This window comes from Acinonyx jubatus, chromosome C1, assembly GCF_027475565.1.
Source record: "Acinonyx jubatus isolate Ajub_Pintada_27869175 chromosome C1, VMU_Ajub_asm_v1.0, whole genome shotgun sequence".
Classification (NCBI taxonomy): Eukaryota; Metazoa; Chordata; class Mammalia; order Carnivora; family Felidae; genus Acinonyx; species Acinonyx jubatus.
In genome coordinates this window covers 92,647,594-92,669,730 of record NC_069381.1, presented here as the reverse complement: position 1 = coordinate 92,669,730, position 22,137 = coordinate 92,647,594, and the positions used below count along the sequence as shown (strand labels likewise).

Here is a 22,137-nt window from a genome sequence, read left to right as displayed (position 1 = left end):
CTAGGCCTGTACATGCCTGAAGGTTATGAAGCTGTAATTTACGGACAATTACGGCCAACTAGGCTTTAAGCTATATCCAATCAATAGTTTCCTGGCTTCTGCCTTTTCTCTATAAAAGTCTTTCCCGGAACTCCTGTTGGCAGAGTGCTCATAACTACTTCTGGTTTGGTGCTGCTGCCTGATTCAAATCAATTTTTGCCCAGACTCTTACAGTTTATCGCTTAACACTATGCTGAAGGCAGAGGTTGGGGCCCCAGAACTCTGGTACCTGTGCTTTCGCTGCTCCTCTGGGACCTCCCAGAGGAGGTCATGCTTATTTTACAGAAAACATACATGTCTCCCAGGGTTTGGAGAGGTTTCCTGGCTAGAAATGGCAGTCTTCAGTAAGTTCTGTCTATTTGGGTGACCTCTTGTGTACTCACTAGTCTCCTTAGCAATCTGGAGTTGAAGTCCCATTTCAATTGCTTTTTAAAAAAATTTTTTTAAACATTTTTTTTCTTTTTGAGAGACAGAGTGAGACAGAGCGTGAGCAGGGGAGGGGCAGAGAGAGAAAGAGAGACAGAGGGAGACACAGAATCTGAAGCAGACTCCAGGCTCCAAGCCATCAGCACAGAGCCGGATGCAGGGTTTGAACCCACATAACTGCGAGATCATGACCTGAGCTGAAGTCAGATGCTTAACTGACTGAGCCACCCAGGCACCCCTCAATTGCTTTTTTAATTCTTGATAACCTTAAATCCAAACACCTCGCATGGAAAGTATATACTTGCAATTTTAATGAAATTTTTCTTCTTGCACTTGGGAAATGGTTTAATTTCCTAGAAAATTACTGGGATAATTCAGTTTTCTTATCCCGTTTCCTTCCTCTGGTCCACCCTCCACATCAAAAAATAAAATAAAAAAAGTCAATAGAAAATTGTCTCTCATCTCCCCAGCACCAACATTCTAGGTTTTAAACCAGAGGTATTTTAGACCAAAGTGTGTTTTTCTTGTATCATGTGGAAAATCTGCACATATTTATGTATCTTCTTTTAAAATTTTTTTTAAATGTTTATTTTTGAGAGAGAGAGACAGACAGACAGCACACAAGCAAGGGAGGGGCAGAGAGAGAGAGGGAGACACAGAATCCGAAGCAGGCTCCAGGCTCTGAGCTGTCAGCACAGAGCTCAACGTGGGGCTCCAACCCATGAACCACGAGATCATGACCCTAGCCGAAGTAGGACACGTAACTGACTGAGCCACCCAGGCACCTCCCCCACTTTTTTTTTTAAGCAAGGGGCTTCTCAGGCTCTTAAAACCAAACTCTATAATACTTTTTGATTAAAGTGCTAGCAGAAGCACAGCTTAGTGGTTTGGGAAGATGCCCTGTAAGTGTTAACAAAGGAAAAGATCATGCGATTATGCGGTGCTGGTGCTAAGGATCCAATAAACCTTCAGGAGGGGGCAAAAACCCTAAAAGGAGAAGGTGAAGGTTTTTCAGACAGTTGCTTGTCGTTACTAACGATGTTTCTAACTGTTAGCGTGTTGTACTTACTAACATCCTAACAAGCATATTTTAGTAAACATCTGTGGGACTAATTTTTTTGGAGTATTGGTGGGGAGGGGGGACACTTGTTCTTTTACAACAAGGCTTCTATGATCTGATCACAGGACGAGATGAGGCTAGCTAGCCTTTTTTTATTATTTTTTAAATATTTACTTTTGAGAGAGAGACAGAGAGAGAATGTGAGTGGGGGAGGGGCCAAGAGAGAGGGAGACAGAGGATCCAAAGCAGCAAAGAGCCCACTGTGGGGCTCAAACTCATGAACCAGAAGATCATGACCTGAGTCGAAGTCAGACGCTCAACCGACTGAGCCACTCAGGCGCCCCTAGCTAGCCTTTGTATTGATAGAGATCTTTGTATTGATGAGGGCTGGAGGTCAAATTTGAAGTGTGGCAGAATAGTCAGTCACTCATGGAGGCTGGGAAGGCTGCACAGTCCTCACGGAAGAACCGCTAGGAACATGTGCATCACACAGGGGGCTCTCAGATGTAGTGGGAAACACAGACTTGGTTAGAATCTAACTGTACATTCACCAATAGTTGCCAGAATAACTGAGCATTGTCTTCCTGTGCATTAACATAGAGAAAAAAGCAAGTAGAGAAAAGGCAAAGAGAATAAAGGTTTCATATTGAAGATGAATTTCTCGATCCATGATCTCAGGAAAGCTGTCCACCTAAGGATGCTATCTCCCTCTAGGAGAAAACTCCTCAGCCAATTTTAATTTTAGACCTCCAGCAGGTATACTGTCCCAAAGTCTGGAGGAGCCCTTTTTAATTGGAGATGTGGACCCAGGGTTCAAGTCCCTGAAATTTGGCTGCCAAATTTGGGTAGTAAGATGGACCTGGTATGGTCCTTTTCCCTCTTTCCAAGGTGGTTCAAGGGCCTTATTTGTTCTTAGTGATTTTAAATCAGAAGAATGGGTGAAAGTTAGAAATGTTTCATAGCCAGGTATTGAAAGGGCGGGCCTACGCCGGCCGACTCCATCTTGTTCTGTGTCCTTCACCTTGACCACACCTCCTCCCCTTGAGTAAACCCCCCTCACCTGCCTAACAGGACTCGGACCCTTCCCCAGGACCCTTCCCCAGCCAATCGGCTGAGGCCATAGCCATTACCTCACCAACTGCCCCTAGGCCCCAATAAAACCTTTGTCCTTTTGAAACTCGCTCTCTTTCCCTGGTATCTCACCGCTGCGTCGGTGCAGGTAGGGGATTGAGCTCGAGCTAGCTCGAATAAAGGCTCTTTGCTTTTGCATCGGACTCGGCTCCCTAGTGGTCTTTGGGGATCACGAATTCTGGGCATAACAGTATCTGAGATAACTAGAAGAATTCAGGATCCAGTCTGGTTTACAGGTGTGTAGCAAAACCTCAAAGACAATGAACAGCACTAGAATTTGATATCTGTTGGGGTGGAAGAATTTACTATGCCCTTCAGGGTCCTTCTAGCTAGACTAAGGGAAAAAAGGACATAAGATTAACAGGAGAAAATTAAATTTAGTTTCTTAAGTACAGAGAATCCACACAGACGTGAAATTGCAAAGACAGTGAAACAACGCGATGCTAAGATGAGTTAAGGAGAGGGGCAGGGGTCTAAGGATACAAAAGGGAGAAAGACCATCAGCAGGAATGTGAGAGATGTTTGGAAAACAACAGTTGCCCAATTATGCAGATAAGTTTCTTAGGGAAAGAGGAATCTGTTAATAGGGCTCTTCCTGATAGAAGGAGGCGGTTGAAGGAGAGGTAAAGACCTTTTCCTGAATCTGCTGACTTTTGACTGGTTTTAACTCAAAATAACGTTCATACCAAAATGGCTCATCTTGGGGTGCCCTGCCCTTGGCACCTATGGGTTCATGGGTCAACTGTAATTTGTTTGCAAAATAAGTCCAGTCTCATTAAATTTGGCCCAATTAATTACACAGGTGCACTAAGAATAGTGATTAACTATACAGGCTCCTATTTATTTATTTTTTTATTTATTTATAAATTTTATCTAAATCCAAGTTGGGTACCATAGAGTGTAAGAATGGTTTCAGGAGTAGAATTTAATGATTCATCACTTACAAAAAGCACCCAGTGCTCATCCCAACAAGTGCCCTCCCTAATGCCCATCACCCATTTAGCCCATCCCCCCACCCAATATGCCTAGGCTCTTTTCTGCTTTGCTGGAAGTTTTTATAAGGAATATTAGATTGGACTTTTAAAGCCTCTCCAGGTCAAGGAAAAGAAGCAGCCAAGTCAAGGACTTACCATCAGACTTCAGATTTGGCTTACCACCTCTCTTCTTGAGGTCCCCAAGATATCCTGAGGTTCCTGGGTCTGCTACAAAGCAACTTTCCTGACTCACCTGAGAATCCTGAAAACAGGATATTAGGCCAGTTTTTCCAAAGTGCTTTATTGGCCCCATAAAGTCAACTTTACTTCCTTAAAACAATCTGGTCATATGCGTTATTTTATGCATATAATTTTACGTACATATTTTATGCCTGTGCTCAAACATGACATTCAAGTCAAAGCATTGTTAATACAACCAATGTTTTCAATCCTGTCCTGTTATAAGGGCAGCTTGCTATTGACCTTTAGGCAAGTAACTATATTGTCATGAAAATAAGACTACTCAACACATTTCTATATTCTGGAGGGATCAGGTAGGGAGAAACAATAAATGTTTCAATTGTTTACAAAGGTATTAGTTTACTCAATTGCCTTAAATCATTAATAACTTAAAAGAAAAAAGTTTCCAGGGCACCTGGGTGGCTCAGTTAAGCATCCAACTCTTGGTTTCAGCTCAGATCATGATCTCATAGTTCATGGGCTTGAGCCCCACATTGGGCTCAGAGCTGACAGCACAGAACCTGCTTGGGATTCTCTCTCTCTCTCTCTCTCTGTCTCTCTCTTTCTCCCTTTCTCTGTTCCTCCCCAGCTTGTGCACACATGCTATCACTCTCTCTCTCTCTCTCTCAAAATAAATAAACTTAAAAAGAGAGAGGGAGAAAGGTTTCCTTAAGTCTGGAAAACAAAACATTAAGGAACCAATAATGTTTCCAAGAAAAAGTTGTAAAAAGAGAAAAATTATAATCATCTTTATAAATTCATTTAATCCCCTCTTTGAATACAGTGAGAGGGAAAGCTGGCAAGAGCAGATAAAGGAGGCCAGCCAGTCCTAGGCCGGATATTCCCCTTGCATGCTTTTCCCTTCTGTGATCTTGCTTGCCTCGTGCATCAGCCAACTGCCTGCCTAGCTCAACTGATAGTGCCCCCCCCCCAACAATGTTTCCAAGTACCCAGAAGCTAGCCAGGCATAAAAGAAGGCTAGCACCAGGGCTCATGGCTCAGCCTTTGGAGGTGACTCCACTGGGCCGGCACCAGTGTGAAATAAACAGACTTTTCTGATTCTCCGAGTGTGTGTCACTTGTCTGTTCCTAGGTGCTGAGTATTTGCTATAACACAGTTTTGTAAATTCTTACCCGGCTCAATTTTATGATCTTAAAGTTATCAGAAACTTGTGTTCTAGAGTACATGTCAGAGTCCTTTCCATGCAGCTCTCTAAAGATGAAGCACTCTCGCAAAGGCATCATAATAAAACAATAACGGTGGCAAGAAGACTTAGGGGGAGATTTGTCCTTCATGCCTTTCTTTATCTAAAAAATTCATTCTACTTTCCTTACCTACTTTTCATACACAGTTGTTTCCTTTCACCTTTATCATTTCTAAATAGTTTTAATTACATATATTAATTAGAATCCTTAACCCTTAGAATCCTTTTTTTTTTTTTAACATTTATTTATTTTTGAGACAGAGAGAGACAGAGCATGAGCAGGGGAGGGTCAGAGAGAGAGGGAGACACAGAATCCGAAACAGGCTCCAGGCTCTGAGCTGTCAGCCCAGAGCCCGAAGCGGGGCTCGAACTCACGGACCGAGAGATCATGACCTGAGCCGAAGTCGGACGCCCAACCGACTGAGCCACCCAGGCGCCCCAACCCTTAGAATCCTTAATTTCTTATGGAAACAGAGAAGTAAGCGATTGTGGACTGTTACACTAGCGTTCTGTGGATTGGCCAATTATAATGCATCTCATAATTTCCATATCCTTCCTCTTAGTAAATCTTCCAGTGAGGCACAAAACGCACTTACCAGTAGACTCAAATATCTTTAGTTCCTCTGTATAAAAAGCCAAATGTAAATAAACTTGTGTTCAATAATTAATATTATAGTATTTTATTTGGAAATGATGTAGATATTCAGTGACTACCCATCACTTAACCGAACTTAGTTATCACTGTCACCCAGTTTCCAAGTAGCTTGCCACACACCCCTCCCCCTTCCTCCCTTCCTTCCTTTTTGCTTTTTGTCCTTCTGATAAGAATTACTTCCTTGAAGCCTGCATTTCAAAGAAATGGCTCTGGGTGCCTAGAGAACAGGAGTATAACATTTACATCTCAAAGGCACAGAGAAAGGATATAAATTTCACCAAGAAAGACTTTTATTCCCTAAATCCAGGTGTTTTACAGTATCTGCAGGCTTTTTGAGATGAGTAGGAGAGGTTTGGGGATTGGTAAAATGGATAGTGGGCTTTGAACTGTTTCTAGAGCCCCAATTCTGTCCTTGTAAAAACCTAGATTTTTCAGAGAGTACAGTTGTTTTTAATTCCTCAAAGAACTGGGTTGCAACCTGAATGATGAGAGGCTGACACTCCATCCACCTACAATCTTCAATTTGCTTCTTTGTATCAGGGGGATCTCAACTAAGATGGAAATTAAAAGATCCCCATGTTCTAGATTTCGAGCTGTGTGCCTTTATGATTTAGTAAATCCTTCCACCTTGGTTTGGGAATGTTTTTCTTTCCCTTATGGGCACACAGTTTCACTTTAGTTTAGGGGAAAAGGCCTTTTTAAAAAGTTCCTAATCAGGCTCTGAATATCAGCTTCCAATATGGCCAACTTCTAACCACAGAACCCGTTAAAAATCCTTTCAGATGACTTATTAGCACTTGTTATCTGGACAAACAGTAAATATTTTTCTTTTTCTTTTAAACCAAAGGTATCCCTATTGACGAGGAGGCGTGGGGGCAGGCTGAGGGGCAAAGCACAAGCTAGGACACCCCATCCCCCCAGATGGGACATGTAGGATATTCCTTGGACACTCCCAGCAACCCCAAAGTGGGAAAGGACAAAATACAAATGGTCACACTAAAAAGTCTCCACCAGTTTACCAGAAAAAGGCAGTCCCATCATAGCCTAATGTCCAGGAACTCCCTACTGTCTTAATGTTAATGCTTTGCTAGAGGGAAAAACAACCTTAGCCTGACAATAGCTAGGCCTCCAGTAAGTCTTTATGCAAGCGAAAGTCTCTTTGGAAACCCCCTCTTGACTTTATCTCCCCCGAGTTCATAAGACACAAAACAGTCACCCCACACACTTGCAGCGCAGCTCTTCCCACCCATGGGTCCAGTCCCCGTGCTTTAATAAAATCGCCTTTTTGTACCAAAGATGTCTTCAAGAATTCTTTCTTGGTCGTCAGCTCCGGACCCCAGGAACCCCACCATCACCCTAAAGCTTCATCACTATCAAATGACTCAACACCCAAACTAACAAACCTTTTATGACTTAACCATGGACAGAAGAGGCGTCCCCAGAGAAGGTGCAAGAGACAATACCTCCCAAGATCTAGAGTTAGTCCCAAGGAGAACAAAAAGGAAGACTTAAAGACAATCTCCTGAAAGCTGGCAGTGTCTGGTAGGACACTAGCTGCAAATGGGGTACAACCCACATTTCTGTCCAGCCATAGTTTCAGGGCCCCCAACCCAACAGTTGAGCTGCCTGCACTTTGCAAGAACAACCTGTGTGCCCAGTCAGAGAAGCCAAGCCAAGTTCTCAGGACACAAGATGAGACAAAGGGAAAAGTGGTAACTATCTCCAGGAAAGGAAGGATTGATAACCAACAAATATCCAAACATAAATTCACGAGCCACAATTTAAAGATCTAATTCTTACAAATGTTTTTCTCCTGTTAATCTGAATTTGGAAAGGAAGAGACAGCACAAAAGTTTACTTTCCAGAGAGCCCGGGTGGCTTAGTTGGTTAAGCGTCTGACTTTGGTTTGGGCCATGATCTCTTGGTTCATGGGATCGAGCCCTGTGTGGGGCTCTGCACTGACAGCGCAGTGCCTGTGTGGAATTCTCTCTCTCCTTCTCTCTCTCTGAAAATAAATACATAACTTAAAAAAAGAAGAAGAAAGTTTACTTTGCTTTTTCAACCAAGGACCACAAAGATCCAGGAGAGTGAACTTTGATGAGAATTCTCACCCTTTGCTGGCTTCTGCCAGTTTTCCCAGGATCCCATCTGCAGGCTCTGGAGTGGGTGGGGTGTTTCTGGAGGTCTCATGCTGGTGACCAGAAATTGTAGAGAAGGAGAAATGGCTTCCCCCTACCTTTTATAGTGAGTGCTTGGCTAAGATCCATTTTTCTCTGGGGAACCTCATAAGTGGATACATTTACTGAGTTAAAAGTTCCCCACTATGCCCACTATCATTCAAGATCACTTCTGGGAAGGTTAACCTGTTTGTTCAGCCTTAAAACAATATTTTGTTCACCTGATGCCTCATCCTGGACCCAGACCAGTTGAAGTTGGACCTAGCCTGTCCCCAGACCCGAGACAGGTTTTAAGTTGAACCCAGTCCGTTTTCTGGACCGTGTCCTCAAAAAGAAATGCTCAAATAAAGTTTGACAGTTTACAACGCAAAAGCTGTGAAGCTAGAATCCAAGAGGGACTTTGCCTACAACCTGTGACCTGCCGAGGTGACAAGAAAGCCTCAAGCTCAGTGGGCCCCGTGGGCACCTGCACCTGGTTACTGGTTGCTCCTGGGGGGTACTCAGGGGTCTCCTTCCTTTTTTCCCTCTTCTGATACCAGAACTGCTCAAAGATAAACTGAAGCATATTAAAAATGTTAAGAATTTAGGGGCACCTGGGTGGCTCAGTCGGTTCAGCGTCCGACTTCAGCTCAGGTCATGATGTCACAGTTCGTGAGTTCGAGCCCCGGGTCAGGCTCTGTGCTGACAGCTCAGAGCCTGGAGCCTGCTTTGGATTCTGTGTCTGCCTCTCTCTCTGCCCCTCCCCTGCTTCTGCTCTGTCTCTCTCTCTCAAAAGTAAACATTAAAACAAAATTTAAAAAAAATGTTGAGTTTATTTCAACACAAACCAATTCACATCAGGCAGTGTCAAATCGGAAGCGATTAGCAGCACTCTCTCGAAACTCCAGGGAGATGTTTTTCTAGAGAAAGGGTGGATGCAAAGCAAGGTTTTGTTTGGTTGGTTTTTCTGTTCATTTGTTTTCTTAGGTAGTTTATTTAGGGGCACATAGGTGCCCCTTGCTTACAGAAACCACCTTGACATTAGAGTCCCCTCAGTGTAACAGCTTCCTTGCTTGGACAACAGTTACCAAAAGAATTTTCTACTTGGTTTACTCTGATGCTTGCTTCTGAGTCGATGGTGAAAACTTCTTTCTGAGTCTAGGTGATTGGAGGGAGGGCCTGGGTTAATGTCAGTCAAATCACAGTGTTTCCTCCTCCTCCCCTTAGGAAGTAAAGTCCACTCAACCTCACAGACTTAGAAGGCTCGCTTGTTTTTGCTGTGCAGCGGAATGAAATGCCTTAAAAAAAAACAGTGACTTTCTGAAAACTCGTAGACGTTCTTTTCCTTCCCAGATTGCCTCATCTGGATTCCTTTGCTGAACACCACATCAAAGGTAAAACAAAAAACGAGATTGTGTGTTGGGGTGGGTTTTCTATAATGTTTTGAGGGACTGGCATCTCCCCCATTCCCCACCCCCCATCCCCCCTGCCTGCTCACCAGGTCATTCCACATGTGCTGGCAGCTGACTGTTTTTTTCCAGAAAGCAAGAACCTGCCTGCCAATCCGACAGTGGGAAATAAAGAAAGCTGTGTCCCTTCCTCAGAACATTTACCTTTCTCTTTGCTATTTCCCTCTCTCTCTCTCTCTCTCTCTCTCTCTCTCTCTCTCTATATATATATATATATTTTTTTTTTTTTTTAACTGAAGCTTTTGTGAGAAAACAGCAGACTCTATACTTTACTCCTGAGAGCTTTCTAGCAGGCACCTCCTAAGATCAAGAACATTCATTCTCTCGCAGAACCATAAGATCGCCATCACACTTAAGGGATTTTTTATTTATTTTGAGAGAGAGAAAGCATGAGAAGGGGAGAGGCAGAGAAAGAACCCCAAGGAGGCTTGATATCACGGTTCATGAGCTCACGTCCTGAGCTGAAATCAAGAGGAGTCAGACTTTAACCTACTGAACCACCCAGGAGCCCCTCATACTCAGATTTAACCCTGTCGACTGTAAAGTCCATAAACAAGTGACCTCCCAAACACTCTTCCAGCCTTTTTTCTGGTCCAGGATTCATTCGAGGAACAGTCATTGCGGTTTGCTGGCACGTCTATTTAGTCCCTGAGAATATTTTCATTTCAGCAATTGTTTTGCAAAGAGAATTCCCGAACCCGAGGCTACCCGTCCGTTTCTTATTTCTCTAAAGAGGACCAGAGAATAACATAGAGCTTCCCCTAGGATGGGGCTCACAGACCAAGGGGGAGAACAGCCACAGAGGACAGTGCTATGAGCGGGCCACCCTACAACCAGTGAGGTCAGCCTTTGCAGATAACTTCTTCGTGGTGACTTTGATGTCCCTCAAATCGCGGCCTTTCATTAGCTTTTTCTCCCCTCTCCCATGGTTCTGCTTGGATTGTGACCATGGAATAAACAGGGATAAGGAGATATTACTGTCCGGCAGACTTGGTAGGTAACTAAGGGCACATGCCAAGAGAACTGTCAAAGCCATCTGGGCTTGCCAGGTGAAGTTAGGCAGCAGGCCTCTAGAAAGATCTCCAAAGATGGTACAAAGTCCTGTTTGCATTTTTGAGGCTGAGATCAGGGAATGTACACACAATTTAGAAATGAGGACATCATCCGTCTTTAAAGGGGAGGGCTAAAAGAAATTACAAGTGGTTCTGTATCACGGAGAAAAATAAAGTTTACAAGTTTAGATCCGTTTCTTGTCAACTGAATCAACTGCCTTGGATTTGTCACAGAGACCGACCATCATGCGGCGGAGGGCAGGGAAGGCCCGGCCTTACACTAAAGCCCTGGATGGAGGTTGGGGATGGATGGTTGTATTTCATTTCTTCCTGGTAAGAATTTACTTTCCCCTTTCCTATTGCTCGAAAGAGAGCTCTGGGGGGAAAGGCTCAGAGCAAAGCTAGGAACTGCCAACAGCTGCCAAAGTCAGCAGCCCACACCGAACCTGGGAGAAAGTTGAAAACGGTCCCCTTGAGTGAAGGCCCAAGTGTTCCCCCTCCAGTCTCCTCCTCACTATCATCCCGAAGCCCAGAGTGCCCTAGCCACCATCCTCAGCTCTGCCCTGGCCACATGTGCAACCATACAGTTAAGCACCCCGGAAGTAGCACTGGGAGGCGCCAAAAAGTGCTACTGGGGTGGGTTCCCAGTTCCACCCAGCACACACGTGGCAGCAACCTCCCTCTCCCCTAGGGGACGGGGACATTTCCTCTCTGTTCCGCCCGCTGTCCGCTTCACAACCCATCCCCACAACCATAACTTATGAGGCCCAGTGTATATTTCTTTTCTTTTTTTTATGTTTGTTTTGATTGAGAGCAAGCTTGAGCGCACACACATGTGGATGCATGTGGGGGAGGGGCAGAGAGAGAGCGTGAGAGAGAGAACCCCAAGCAGGCTCCACGTCACAGGAACCATGAGGTCACGCATGGCCTGAGCCGAAATCAAGTCGGATACTTAACGAGCTGAGCCACCCAGGCGCCCCCCAATGTTTATTTCTGGCATGTCTGGAAAAGGAGAAGATGGAGATTCTGAAACTAGAGCTTGATTTATGTCCTTCATCTGTAAGCAACTGGGCTAGGCACTCTTTTTTAATGAACTGATCCTCCCAGAAGCTCTTCAGGTTGTCGTGAGCCTGGCGATCTCATTCTAGAATATGAGAGGGCGCCATTCCAGCTGTGCCCCAAACAAGCCTGTGACCGCGGTGCCAGCCCCACAGTTCCTCATCAGTGCTCCCAAATGCGTTAACTTTCAGATGTGCTCACAGAGATATCCTTTCCCTCCTGACCCTCCTCCCCTGCTTAGCCCTATGGGAAGCAGCTCACAAAGATGGGAGCGCGGGTCCTGGTGACCGCTAATAATTGTACAGACCACAATGGGGTAACTAAGAACTCTGTAAGCAGGACGATGGGAAACCATCAGGCCTCCTCCTTAGTGACAAGAGGGGAAAGGAGGGGCACAGCACCTCAGCCAGAAGTTATGTAATACAGATCTCCTAACTGAAGGACTATTTGTTAAACATTAGCTTCATTACCAAAGAATGCGGACTTTTTTTTTCCCCTCCCCAAAATGGTACTAATAAGAAAATGAAGGATGTCCTAGTGCGAGAGCCCTCCCTGTGGCTGGGCCACCTCCGCAAATCACAGGCTTTGCAGAACTGGCCTTGCTGGTGAGGGTCTCCAGATCTCCCACCTCTCTCCCCAGTGATGAGCCCTACTTTTTCCTACATTATCCTCTGAGGACAGAAGCGACTTGACCAATTTAGTTGCCGGTAAGAAAACCGTCTAATAAGCAGATAATTAAGGTCCCACTTTTCTGTGTGATGTCACTTATAAAATCACAAAAAAATATACCGAGTCCTCAAATGTTAACAATTAACTCCAGCTAACTAACTGTAGTGGTGTACATAGATGCTTAAAGGAGTGTGTGGTTTGGGGTCTGCATGAGTTACAAGTATACTTTTCTACAATAGATGAATTCCTGGAAAGGGGAGTGAAACATCCAGTACCTGGTAGCTATTAAGCACTTGAACATATGGCTAGTGCAACGGAGAAACTATATTATAGGAGTTTCACTGTAGTTTAGTGAAACTCAACTGAAACAAAATAAGGTGCCAAAGTGCAAAATGCATTCATACAAACACCCTCAGGAACACATTCAAATCAAGTGCAAACTCCATACCCCTTTTCCAAGTCCTCCCACCCCGGGCCTTTAGTGTCCCCTGCATGCACACTTAATTTGGAAAAGGAAGCTCCAATATATTTTGACGTATTAATTAGCACCCAATTAAAATTGCATTAAAATTTAGTATTAAACAGCCACATGTGACTAGTGGCTATATGAGAATAGTTGTATAGTCTATCCTGTGACCTATTATAAATGTTTTCAGATTATCAACCTAAGAATTATGTGTTTTTTGTTTGGTTTTTTTTTTCAACGTTTATTTATTTTTGGGACAGAGAGAGACAGAGCATGAACGGGGGAGGGGCAGAGAGAGAGGGAGACACAGAATCGGAAGCAGGCTCCAGGCTCCGAGCCATCAGCCCAGAGCCCGACGCGGGGCTCGAACTCACGGACTGCGAGATCGTGACCTGGCTGAAGTCGGACGCTTAACCAACTGCGCCACCCAGGCGCCCCAAGAATTATGTGTTTTAACCAGCTAATAAAAGAGTGGTACAGAAAGGCCCTTGAGATGAGTTTAAAAACTCAAGTGCACAGGGGCATCTAGCTGGCTCAGTCAGTAGAGCATGTGACTCTTGATCTTGGAATCATGAGTTCAAACCCCATATTGGGTGTAGAGCTTACTTTATTTTTTTAAATGTTTATTTATTTTTGAGACAGAAGGAGCAGGGAGGGGCAGAGAATCCCAAGCAGGCTCCACGCTGTCAGCACAGAGCCTGATGTAGGGCTTGAACCCACAGAACTAGAGATCATGCCCTGAGCTGCAATCCCCACTTGCCTATGCACACACTCCCTCTCCCTCAAAAATAAACAAAACAGAAAAGCAAAACAGAAAAATCCAGTAACAAAATATTCTTTGGGAGTGCTCTACTTTAACAAAAAGGACACATTCTCAGGATGCCCCAGCTCAGTGGGTGGAGTGTGTGGCTCTTGATCTTGGGGTTGAGTTTGAGTCCCATGTTGGGTGTAGTGATTAAAATTTTTTTTAAATCTTAAAAAAATAAAATTAAGGACTCATCCTAATGAACTTGCCAGACTTTGTAACTATATATTTGCATGATTTTTTTTTCTGTATTCAGTCTGTCTCGCTGGACTGAATGTCCCATGAGGGCAGGGGCCATGTCTGTTTGGTCACCACTGTATACTCACTACTGTAAGCCCAGCCCCTCATAAACAGCCTCGAATATAGTAAGCATTCAATAAATACCTGTCAGTGGATGGGTAAGACGGATGGAGGGATTGATGGACACACTTATGAATTAACCAGGTGATGAATAATGAGATTGGAGAGATGAGCAGGGGCCTTGTAGGGCATATTAAAAACACTGTTTTTTGTTGTTGTTTTTTCCATCTTGAGGCTGAGGAGCTAATGAAAACAAAAGCAAGGGAAATGATGGGATCAGATGTGCCTTTTAGGAAAATAACTCTGCCTACAGGGTGGATGATGGTGGGGGAGAGGCCTGGAAGCAGGGAGATCCACTGGAATGATGCTGTAATAACCTGGGTGAGAAAAAAAGGCCCTAAATTAAGGCAACAGCAATGAGGATGGATGAACTAGAGATCTGTGCAATACTGAGGAGACAGACTGATAGGACTTGGATGGTAACTGAATGTCAGAGAGAGAGGGAGTCAGAGTGCTGGGCTGGTGGCTTGGGCAACTTGGAGAAGGACAGGTGTCACTCACTGAGCTGGAGGACACAAGGGAAGGACATGTGAGGATGCTTGCATCGCTTCATCCTGGACACTCTGAGGGACATGTGATGTAACCACTAATGTGTTCAGCAGCCCACACGCATGTGGAGCACAGGATGTGCACACGGAAATCTGGGAGTCATCGGCATACATTGGCTGGCTTGTGCCAACCGGCAGGGGGTGCAAAATGGCCAGGAAGGGGGAAGAAGAGCAACTTGGCAGAAGCCTGGGGAAAATCGATGTCAGAGGGTGGGCGGAGAGTGGCCCAGAGGAAAGTGAGAAGCGTCGATGCAGAAGCAGAGACAGAAATGTCCAGGAGGTAGGAGTGATGAACAGGTGCTGCCGTGAGGTCAGATGCCACAGAAATGACGGGTCATTAGGTCAGCGACAAGGAAGACTCCGGTAGCCTCGCTAAGAATCGGTAGCCAGTGGCGGGATGTGAGGAAGTGGAGAGAGCCTAGCAGACTCTCCTCTGAAGTTTGTGCAGGCCAGGAAGGAAGGAAGAGCTGGGGTGATAACAGGGACCCCAGGGTAGAAGGAAGTGGTTATTAAACAGTAATTACCCCATCATTTCTGACAAAGCCTGATACTCTCTATTCAAAAGGGGCCACTGTGGCTGATCGAGTGCCCTTTCCCAATACAATACTCTAGTCAGATGGACCTGGTGAGGGAGCTCTCACTGAGTGCGCACTGGGGTTGGGGGTGCTCTTAGAGATACAAAGAAAATGAGGGGACTGGGTCAGTCACAGAATTTCTAGGGGCTTTTATTGGGGGGCAAGCCCATTCACAGTGTCTGAGGTGGACTCTGGGCCAGGCCTGAAACCCACCCGACGCTGGTGGAGAGCCTGGGACGGCGTAGTAGAACCTAGCCTGCTCGGATAACGAAGGGAAAATCCAGACCTTGGGAAAAAGAGTTTTGAGATAGGAGTCAAGAGAAACAAAGTTGGAAGGTTACAAGTTAAGGGAGGGAGAGAGGGAGGGAGGGAGGCAGGGCACATGCAAAGGCTGTGGCCTTGGCTTTCTTGACACACAGTGAAAACGCAGAGCCAGTTATGAGACAAGTCCTACCCACCCACTGCTGCTACACCCACACATCAAGGACAGACCAGAGAGGAAAGGTCCTGTACTAGGGGACAAGAAGCTAGCCAAATTCAGGTGGCTAAGAGCAGACGTCAGCACCCGTGTAGATGCCAGCCCAGGACCCGGGTCCACAGAAAAAGAGGAAGGGCATTTTACAGAATGATGCCTCACCGTGGTGTTCCTTGCTCACGAGATGATGCAATCACCACTCTGCACTTGGAAATGAGAAAAACAAGTCTAGGCCGCCCAAGGCTTGCTCTTGTTCTCTAGCCTCGTTTCCTGATAGAAGCACCTTTGAGGAATATTAGGATTATAAATGGCCTGAATGAGACCCTGATCACGTGTCTTTTCCACTTGTGAAGGTACGGCCCAGGTGTCCATGGCACTGTTCACTCCAAATAAGGGGGATTTTGTGGCTACTATCAACTCAGAATGGGAAAAATACACTAAGGGACCGCCTTCTCACCGTGCCCAACTTTTTGCAACACAACCTTGGAACACTACCGATTCTTAGTTCCTTAGTCCACACAAGAAATAATCCTCGTCTGAAACAAGGGTCGAGTGAAGGGGATAGAGGGGGAAGGTCTTATTTGGCATGTACTAGCTGAGGGAATGAGATGCCTAAGAGGAGGCAGGTGAGTGGGTGGTACCAATGAAAAGAGGAGGCGTGGGATAAGGGAGAGGAGTTCAGTTTTGGATGAGTTGATCTGGGTTAGATACAGTTGGCTACGCAAGATAACAAAATCACAGCTAACAGCTTGAGCATTAAATGCTACAAAGAACCTGAATTTTCTCAATCTTCCTGTTCTCTGAGCAAGGTAACATTTCCTTTCTCCCGGCTTTACAAAAGAGAACGCTTAAATTCTGTGAAGCGGTTTGCCCAAGGTCACATCCCTAACTGGAAGTGGGGCCAGGATGCAGGCCAACAGAGGCTGACTGCAGGAGAGTGCTCACACCTATTACACTCAGAAACCCTGAGTGACCGGCTGTCTGTGGAGTGGGCACAAAGTGAGATGAGGGCAGAGCGACAGGGGGTGATATTTGCCATGTGGACAGAGCTAAGTGGAATTAGCAGGGTCTGTGGTTCTTAAGTGATACCAGGCTGAGAGCAGAGAGCTGAGAAAGTGGCCTTGAAAAGTCAAGGCCACTGACAAAAAAGAAAGCGGAAGCAAGGAAGCCCCTGGAGACAGTGGATACACATGCTCGGCTCTGAGAGGCTGCAGACCCTGGCTGAGTGGCTTCCCTTCCAGTTCCCCCTCCTGACCACTGATCTTCAACTGCCCCCAAACTAATCAGAATTCTCAGAAACCAATGTTAAGAGGCCACAGAAAGAAAACTTGACCTCAAGAGGAACATTCCTCCTAGTAGAAGGGAGAAGGGTGGTGTTGGCAAGGAGGGTTAGGTGGGACAATAGAAAAGGATGGGGCACAGGACCAACCATAAGTAAGGTGACCCTCCAACCTGTTAACCCTTGCTGCTCTGGCATAAATTAGTAGTGCTGTTTTCCACTCTCAAGTGTTTGTATTAGGATGATAAAGTGAATGGTAACCCTACTTGTCAAGTGAGGAAGGGTACTCGGTTTAAGCAAAGTTAAGGCAAAGCTAATCTAAGAACCGATGGGAACAATTCTTCGTCTCTTAGACCAATGTGCTTCTCTCACGAAGGTAACTGTAATTAGCGGTCTTTAACAGATGCTTTTTTTTTTTTTTAATTTTTACTTATTTAAGTAATCTCTACACCCAACATGAGGCTCAAACGACCTTGAGATCAAGAGTCACTTCTCCTCCAGCTGAGCTGGCCAGGTGCCCCTAACAGATGGTATCCCAATAGGACGGTAGAGTGGTTGGTCTGGAGTCAGTCTATCTGGGTTCAAATCTCACCTTCAGCATCCCTATCTTGAGCAACTTTTAATCTCTCTAAACTTGACATTCCAAAAAAACATCTATTCCATAGCCCTGTAATGAGGATTAAATGAGAGAATTTTGCATAAAGTAGTTCGACACTCCATGGGGATGGCTGCCCCCACAAAATATAATAAAATGAGGAAGCCTCAAATAAATTGGTAAATCCTGGTGAGCTGGGGGTGGTGGGGGGGGGGGGGTCATCAATATGAGCATCTGTGACCTTCTCTGTAATGGCTCACTCATACCGAACTTTGGTCTGCTTTGATTTAGGTAAATGTGTTTGTGATGGGAATGACCAAGACGTTTGCAATTTTCTTTGTGGTTTTCCAAGAAGAATTTGAAAGCAGCTCAAGGCAAACTGGCTGGATTGGATCCATCATGTCATCAATTAGTTATTCTGCAGGTATAAAGCTGGCCATAAGCTTGCTGTCCAAGGAAAAGAACCACATAGGGAAATTCCAAGAAGACTCATCTGTCAGTCATTTAAGATTGAAGCTTGCTAAAACTCAAAATCATTAACAGGCAAGACTGAGAAAAGTTCAGGGCTTGCAGTGTTGAGCCTCTCCTTGGCAAAATCAGAAAAATTAAGATTCAAAGAAAGTTGAAGAATTCAACTATTTACTTCCATGATTCAATTTTTCATGCCTTGTTTCTTTCCACAGTGCCTTAACAACGGTTCAGTGAGCCAGTCTCTCTGGGAAATCAGGCCATGAAGTTGTGGGCCCATCACCTAAGCACACTTAAAACAACACAGAGAACCAATTCCTCTTTCTTTGCTTCTATTTAGGGCTAAAACATGGTAGAGTAGATTAATGACTGAACCCTGTTCTAGTTCTAAGTCACTAGATGCAATCCCATTTTGTGTTACTGTTGTTAGGTTTTATTTATTTACATCATCTCTACACCCAACACAGCGTTCAAACTCAAGATCCTGAAATCGGGTCGCATGCTCTTCCGAAAGAGCCTGTCAAGCGCCCCTCAGGTTGCGGTTTTATAACGCATTTTCAAACCAGCTTATTTACAATTCTCTTTAAAGCAAAACAGCTCTTCTTCCAAAAAGCAAAACAGAATATTAAGAAACCCAATCCAGACACCTTTCTAAAGGATACACAATACTCCCAAGTCCTTTTCCTTCGGTTGCTTTAAATTGTGCATCAGGAACGCCAAAGCACTTACCCAGTATTTGTCTTTCTTCCTTTTTCCGAGGACCTCTGGTTGCCATGATTTGTGACATAATTGGAGAGAAGACTGCCTCCATTCTTGGGGCTCTCCTTGTTACTGGTGGATATCTGATCAGCAGCTGGGCCACTAGCATTCCCTTTCTTTGTGTGACTATGGGACTTTTACCTGGTGAGTCCATCGTAAAAACCAGACTATGCAAGATGGAACTTTACCGTCTCGTCCATGGGCCCCAAAGGCCTCCTTCTACATCTCAGGTCAGGGAGAATAGATCATCTGGTACCAAGTCACTTCATGTGATTCCACACTATTGGTTTTTTGTTTTTGTTTTTTAGGTTTGGGTGCTGCTTTCTTGTACCAAACAGCTGCTGTGGTAACTACCAAATACTTCAAAAAACGACTGGCTCTTTCTACAGCTATTGCCCGTTCTGGGATGGGACTCACATTTCTCTTAGCACCTTTTACAAAAGTCCTGATAGATCTGTATGACTGGACAGGTGAGTCATTGTTTCTAAACTATCAACTCTGTGATTTAATGTTTAGCTTTCCCCCCGCCCCCGCCCCCCACTCTGATGAGTGCAAGGGAAGGATTTTTGAGCCGGGGAGGAAATAAGCATGACTTCTAAAGCAGACATGCTCCTCCTCTTCCCTGGAGAACACAGCAGAAGAGGTACTGAACGATTTGCGGGTTCTGCCAGCCGCCACGAGCAACTCTGAGTTCAGCAAAGGGAGGGCACTCTGTGCAGCTGGGGAAACACCTTGCAGGGAAAGTGATACTCATGGGGACCCGAGGACTCCCTCCTCCTCTTTCATCATGAAAGCATTCTCTTTGTACATCTTCCCTTAAGACAAATCTGCATTTAAAACTGCCTTCCCCATCCAGCTCACCAAAACAGACCAAAAAAAAAAAAAAAAAAGGGGGGGGGAGGGTGGTAAAAAACAGCATCATGTTAATTCATAGCCTTTTATACAGCTTCGACTATAGAGTTTTCACAAACAAATGAACACCATTTGACTCCACAATTTTCTTTGTGCCTACGCTAAAACATTTAAGGATTAAAATCATCTTAAAGTACTAGAAAACCATATGTGTATCTATGGGCAGAAGTACATATGTAAGAATATACACAAGCCTATTTCTACCTGCAGAGCATTCTTGTTGACTCTTTCCTTTCCCAAGTGAAAACCCACCGGTGGCCTCACGGTACACAGAACGAGTCGGCAAATCCATAAGGCAAGACAGCCGAACCTACAGCCAATTCCATCTCTGGAAGTACGAGACACAGCCCACAGCTTTGGTCAGGCCATGCTGAGACCAAGCAACTACTCAGCTGCCAAGGCGAGACTGGCATCGGTCTTCTTTCAAGGAATTTTAAAAAGTCATGAGATGAGAGGCTTGCCCCTTAATGCTGTATTCTCTATCCCTAAATCTATATCCCTACTTCAGGATATCCTGAATCGCTATTTAAAACACACTGTAATTCTCTAACATTTCAAATACCCCCCCCCCACACACACACACCGCATGCTCCCCACCCAAACCTCTTCTTTTTTCCTCTTACACAAATAACACTCTCTCCTTCCACGCCATCTCCTGGTGCAGCTTTCTGGTTTTCTATTTTCAAAGGATGCCCTGTTTCCACAAGGATACAGTGGTGTGCAGGGCTAAAAATGAAGTCAACAGATTTAGATACTTCAGTTAAATTTAGGGGACAAAGTAGTGTCTTCAGGAATTATTACACTATGACAGAATACATTTAGTGGTGGGGCCCCTTCTGAGCCTAAGAACACAGAGTACTGTGAAATGAGAGGGGTCATATTTAACTTAACTTCTCACTCTCTCTCTCCCCTATTTAGGTGCCCTTATACTACTTGGAGCACTTACACTGAATTTGGTGCCTTCCAGTATGCTCTTAAGACCCATCCATATTGCAAGCGAGAACAATTCTGATGTTAAAAATAGAGGTAGCCGCTTGTCTACAAGTAACCCAGGGGCAGTGTGTGAGACAGAAACGTCATCCTGCAATGAGACACAAGAGGTCACCACCATCAGGGACAGTGCTATGCAGAAGGCTGGACAACCTGGTCCAAGTTTAATAGTGTCACAAAATAAAAGCAAAGAGTTCAACAATGGGCCTGATGGAAACAGTGTGTTCCTAGTAACTAATGAAGACAGTTATGAGAAAGAGGCTATTTCACAGAGCTGTAAGCAAAACTTCTTCGACATTTCACTTTTTAAAAATCCCTTCTTCTACATATTTACCTGGTCTTTCCTCCTCAGTCAGTTGGCATATTTCATCCCTACTTTTCACCTGGTAGCCAGAGCCAAAACACTGGGGATTGACTTCATGGATGCCACCTTCCTCGTTTCGGTAGCTGGTAAGGAAGCATTACTTTAACCTCAAACTCAAAAGGAACTTAATTTTACAAGAAGTTACCAGATTTTATTTATAAACTAAAGAAAAGCGATGGTTTTTAAAGGAGTTGTGGGAGGGCCAGGGAAAAGGAAGTCTTTGGAGGCTGATGGGAGCACCTGGCGTATCCCTCCACAGACCTGTCACTGTACCTTACACACAGGCTCCCTATAGCAGGTAGTGGCCCCCAAGCAAGGCTTGTTCATTTTTTTTCTTTTTAATTTGAGGGTTGTTTTTTTTTAATGTTTATGTTTGAGAGACAGAGTGCGAGCGGGGGAGGGGCAGAGAGAGAGGGAGACACAGAATCGGAAGCAGGCTCCAGGCTCTGAGCTGTCAGCACAGAGCCTGATGCGGGGCTCGAACTCACGAACCGTGAGATCATGACCTGAGATGAAGTCGGACGCTTAATCAACTGGGCCACCCAGGCGCCCCCGTTAAATAATTGTTGGATAAATACTCGGTTTTAAAAAGCTGGTGCCCAGTGGCAACAGCCACTCCAGGAAGCAGGAAAACCACAGGCAGACAGCATAGGACACAGGTTGGTTCTGGAGTTAGACTTCCTGGGTTCAGGGTTTTGCTCTGTATTTCCTACCTGTACAACCTTCAGCAAGTTAGTCGTGTTCCCTGTGCCTCAATTTCCTCATCTGTAATACAGTGATAATAGTACCTATCCTCATAATGTCACCAGGATTGAACGAACAATGCATGTAGCATCTGAAATAGTTCCTGGCCCATTGTAAGCATTCAATAATGTTCTATCAGTATGTGTAGCTAAGAACTTTTTCCCTTGAACTCACAGTAAGACAGATAAATATGTCTCTCAAGGCTAGTCACTAATGGGCTGACTGATATTTAACAAAAATTTGAGGGGCATCTCTGGGTGGTTCAGTCAGTTGAGCATCCGACTTTTGCTCAGGTCATGGTCTTGCAGCCTGTGGGTTCAAGCCCCGCACTGGGCTCTGCGCTGGCAGTGTGGAGCCTGCTGGGGATTCTCTACCTCCCTCTCCGTGCCTCTCCCACTCACGTGCTCTCTCAAAGTAAATAAATAAACTTAAAAATTTTTAAATAAATTTGAATGTTAAGTTAAAAATGAAAACAATTGGGGCGCCTGGGTGGCTCAGTCGGTTAAGCGACCAACTTTGGCTCAGGTCATGATCTCACAGTTCGTGAGTTTGAGCCCCATGTCGGGCTCCGTGCTGGCAGCTGAGAGCCTGGAGCCTGCTTCAGATTCTGTGTCTTCCTGTCTCTCTGCCTCACCCCTGCTCACACTCTCTCTCAAAAATAAA

At 45.0% G+C, this 22,137-nt stretch overlaps 1 protein-coding gene across 4 annotated transcripts in view; it reads left to right on the top strand.

Annotated features, from left to right (window-relative positions):
- The first annotated feature begins 9,107 nt into the window (after positions 1-9,107).
- Positions 9,108-22,137, top strand: part of SLC16A4 (solute carrier family 16 member 4) — a 37,378-nt gene continuing 24,348 nt past the window's right edge. For 2 of the 4 annotated variants that reach the window (XM_053214587.1, XM_015075525.3), the window contains exons 1-6: positions 9,108-9,279; positions 10,641-10,739; positions 17,529-17,661; positions 18,465-18,608; positions 18,773-18,934; positions 20,295-20,816. In XM_053214587.1, coding sequence (XP_053070562.1) covers positions 10,653-10,739; positions 17,529-17,661; positions 18,465-18,608; positions 18,773-18,934; positions 20,295-20,816 — 1,048 coding nt within the window. In that variant the 5' untranslated portion in view covers positions 9,108-9,279; positions 10,641-10,652. Of the gene's footprint in view, positions 9,280-10,634; positions 10,740-11,984; positions 12,173-17,528; positions 17,662-18,464; positions 18,609-18,772; positions 18,935-20,294; positions 20,817-22,137 lie in introns of those variants that run through there. The other 2 variants (XM_053214588.1, XM_053214589.1) reach the window with 2 other exon arrangements.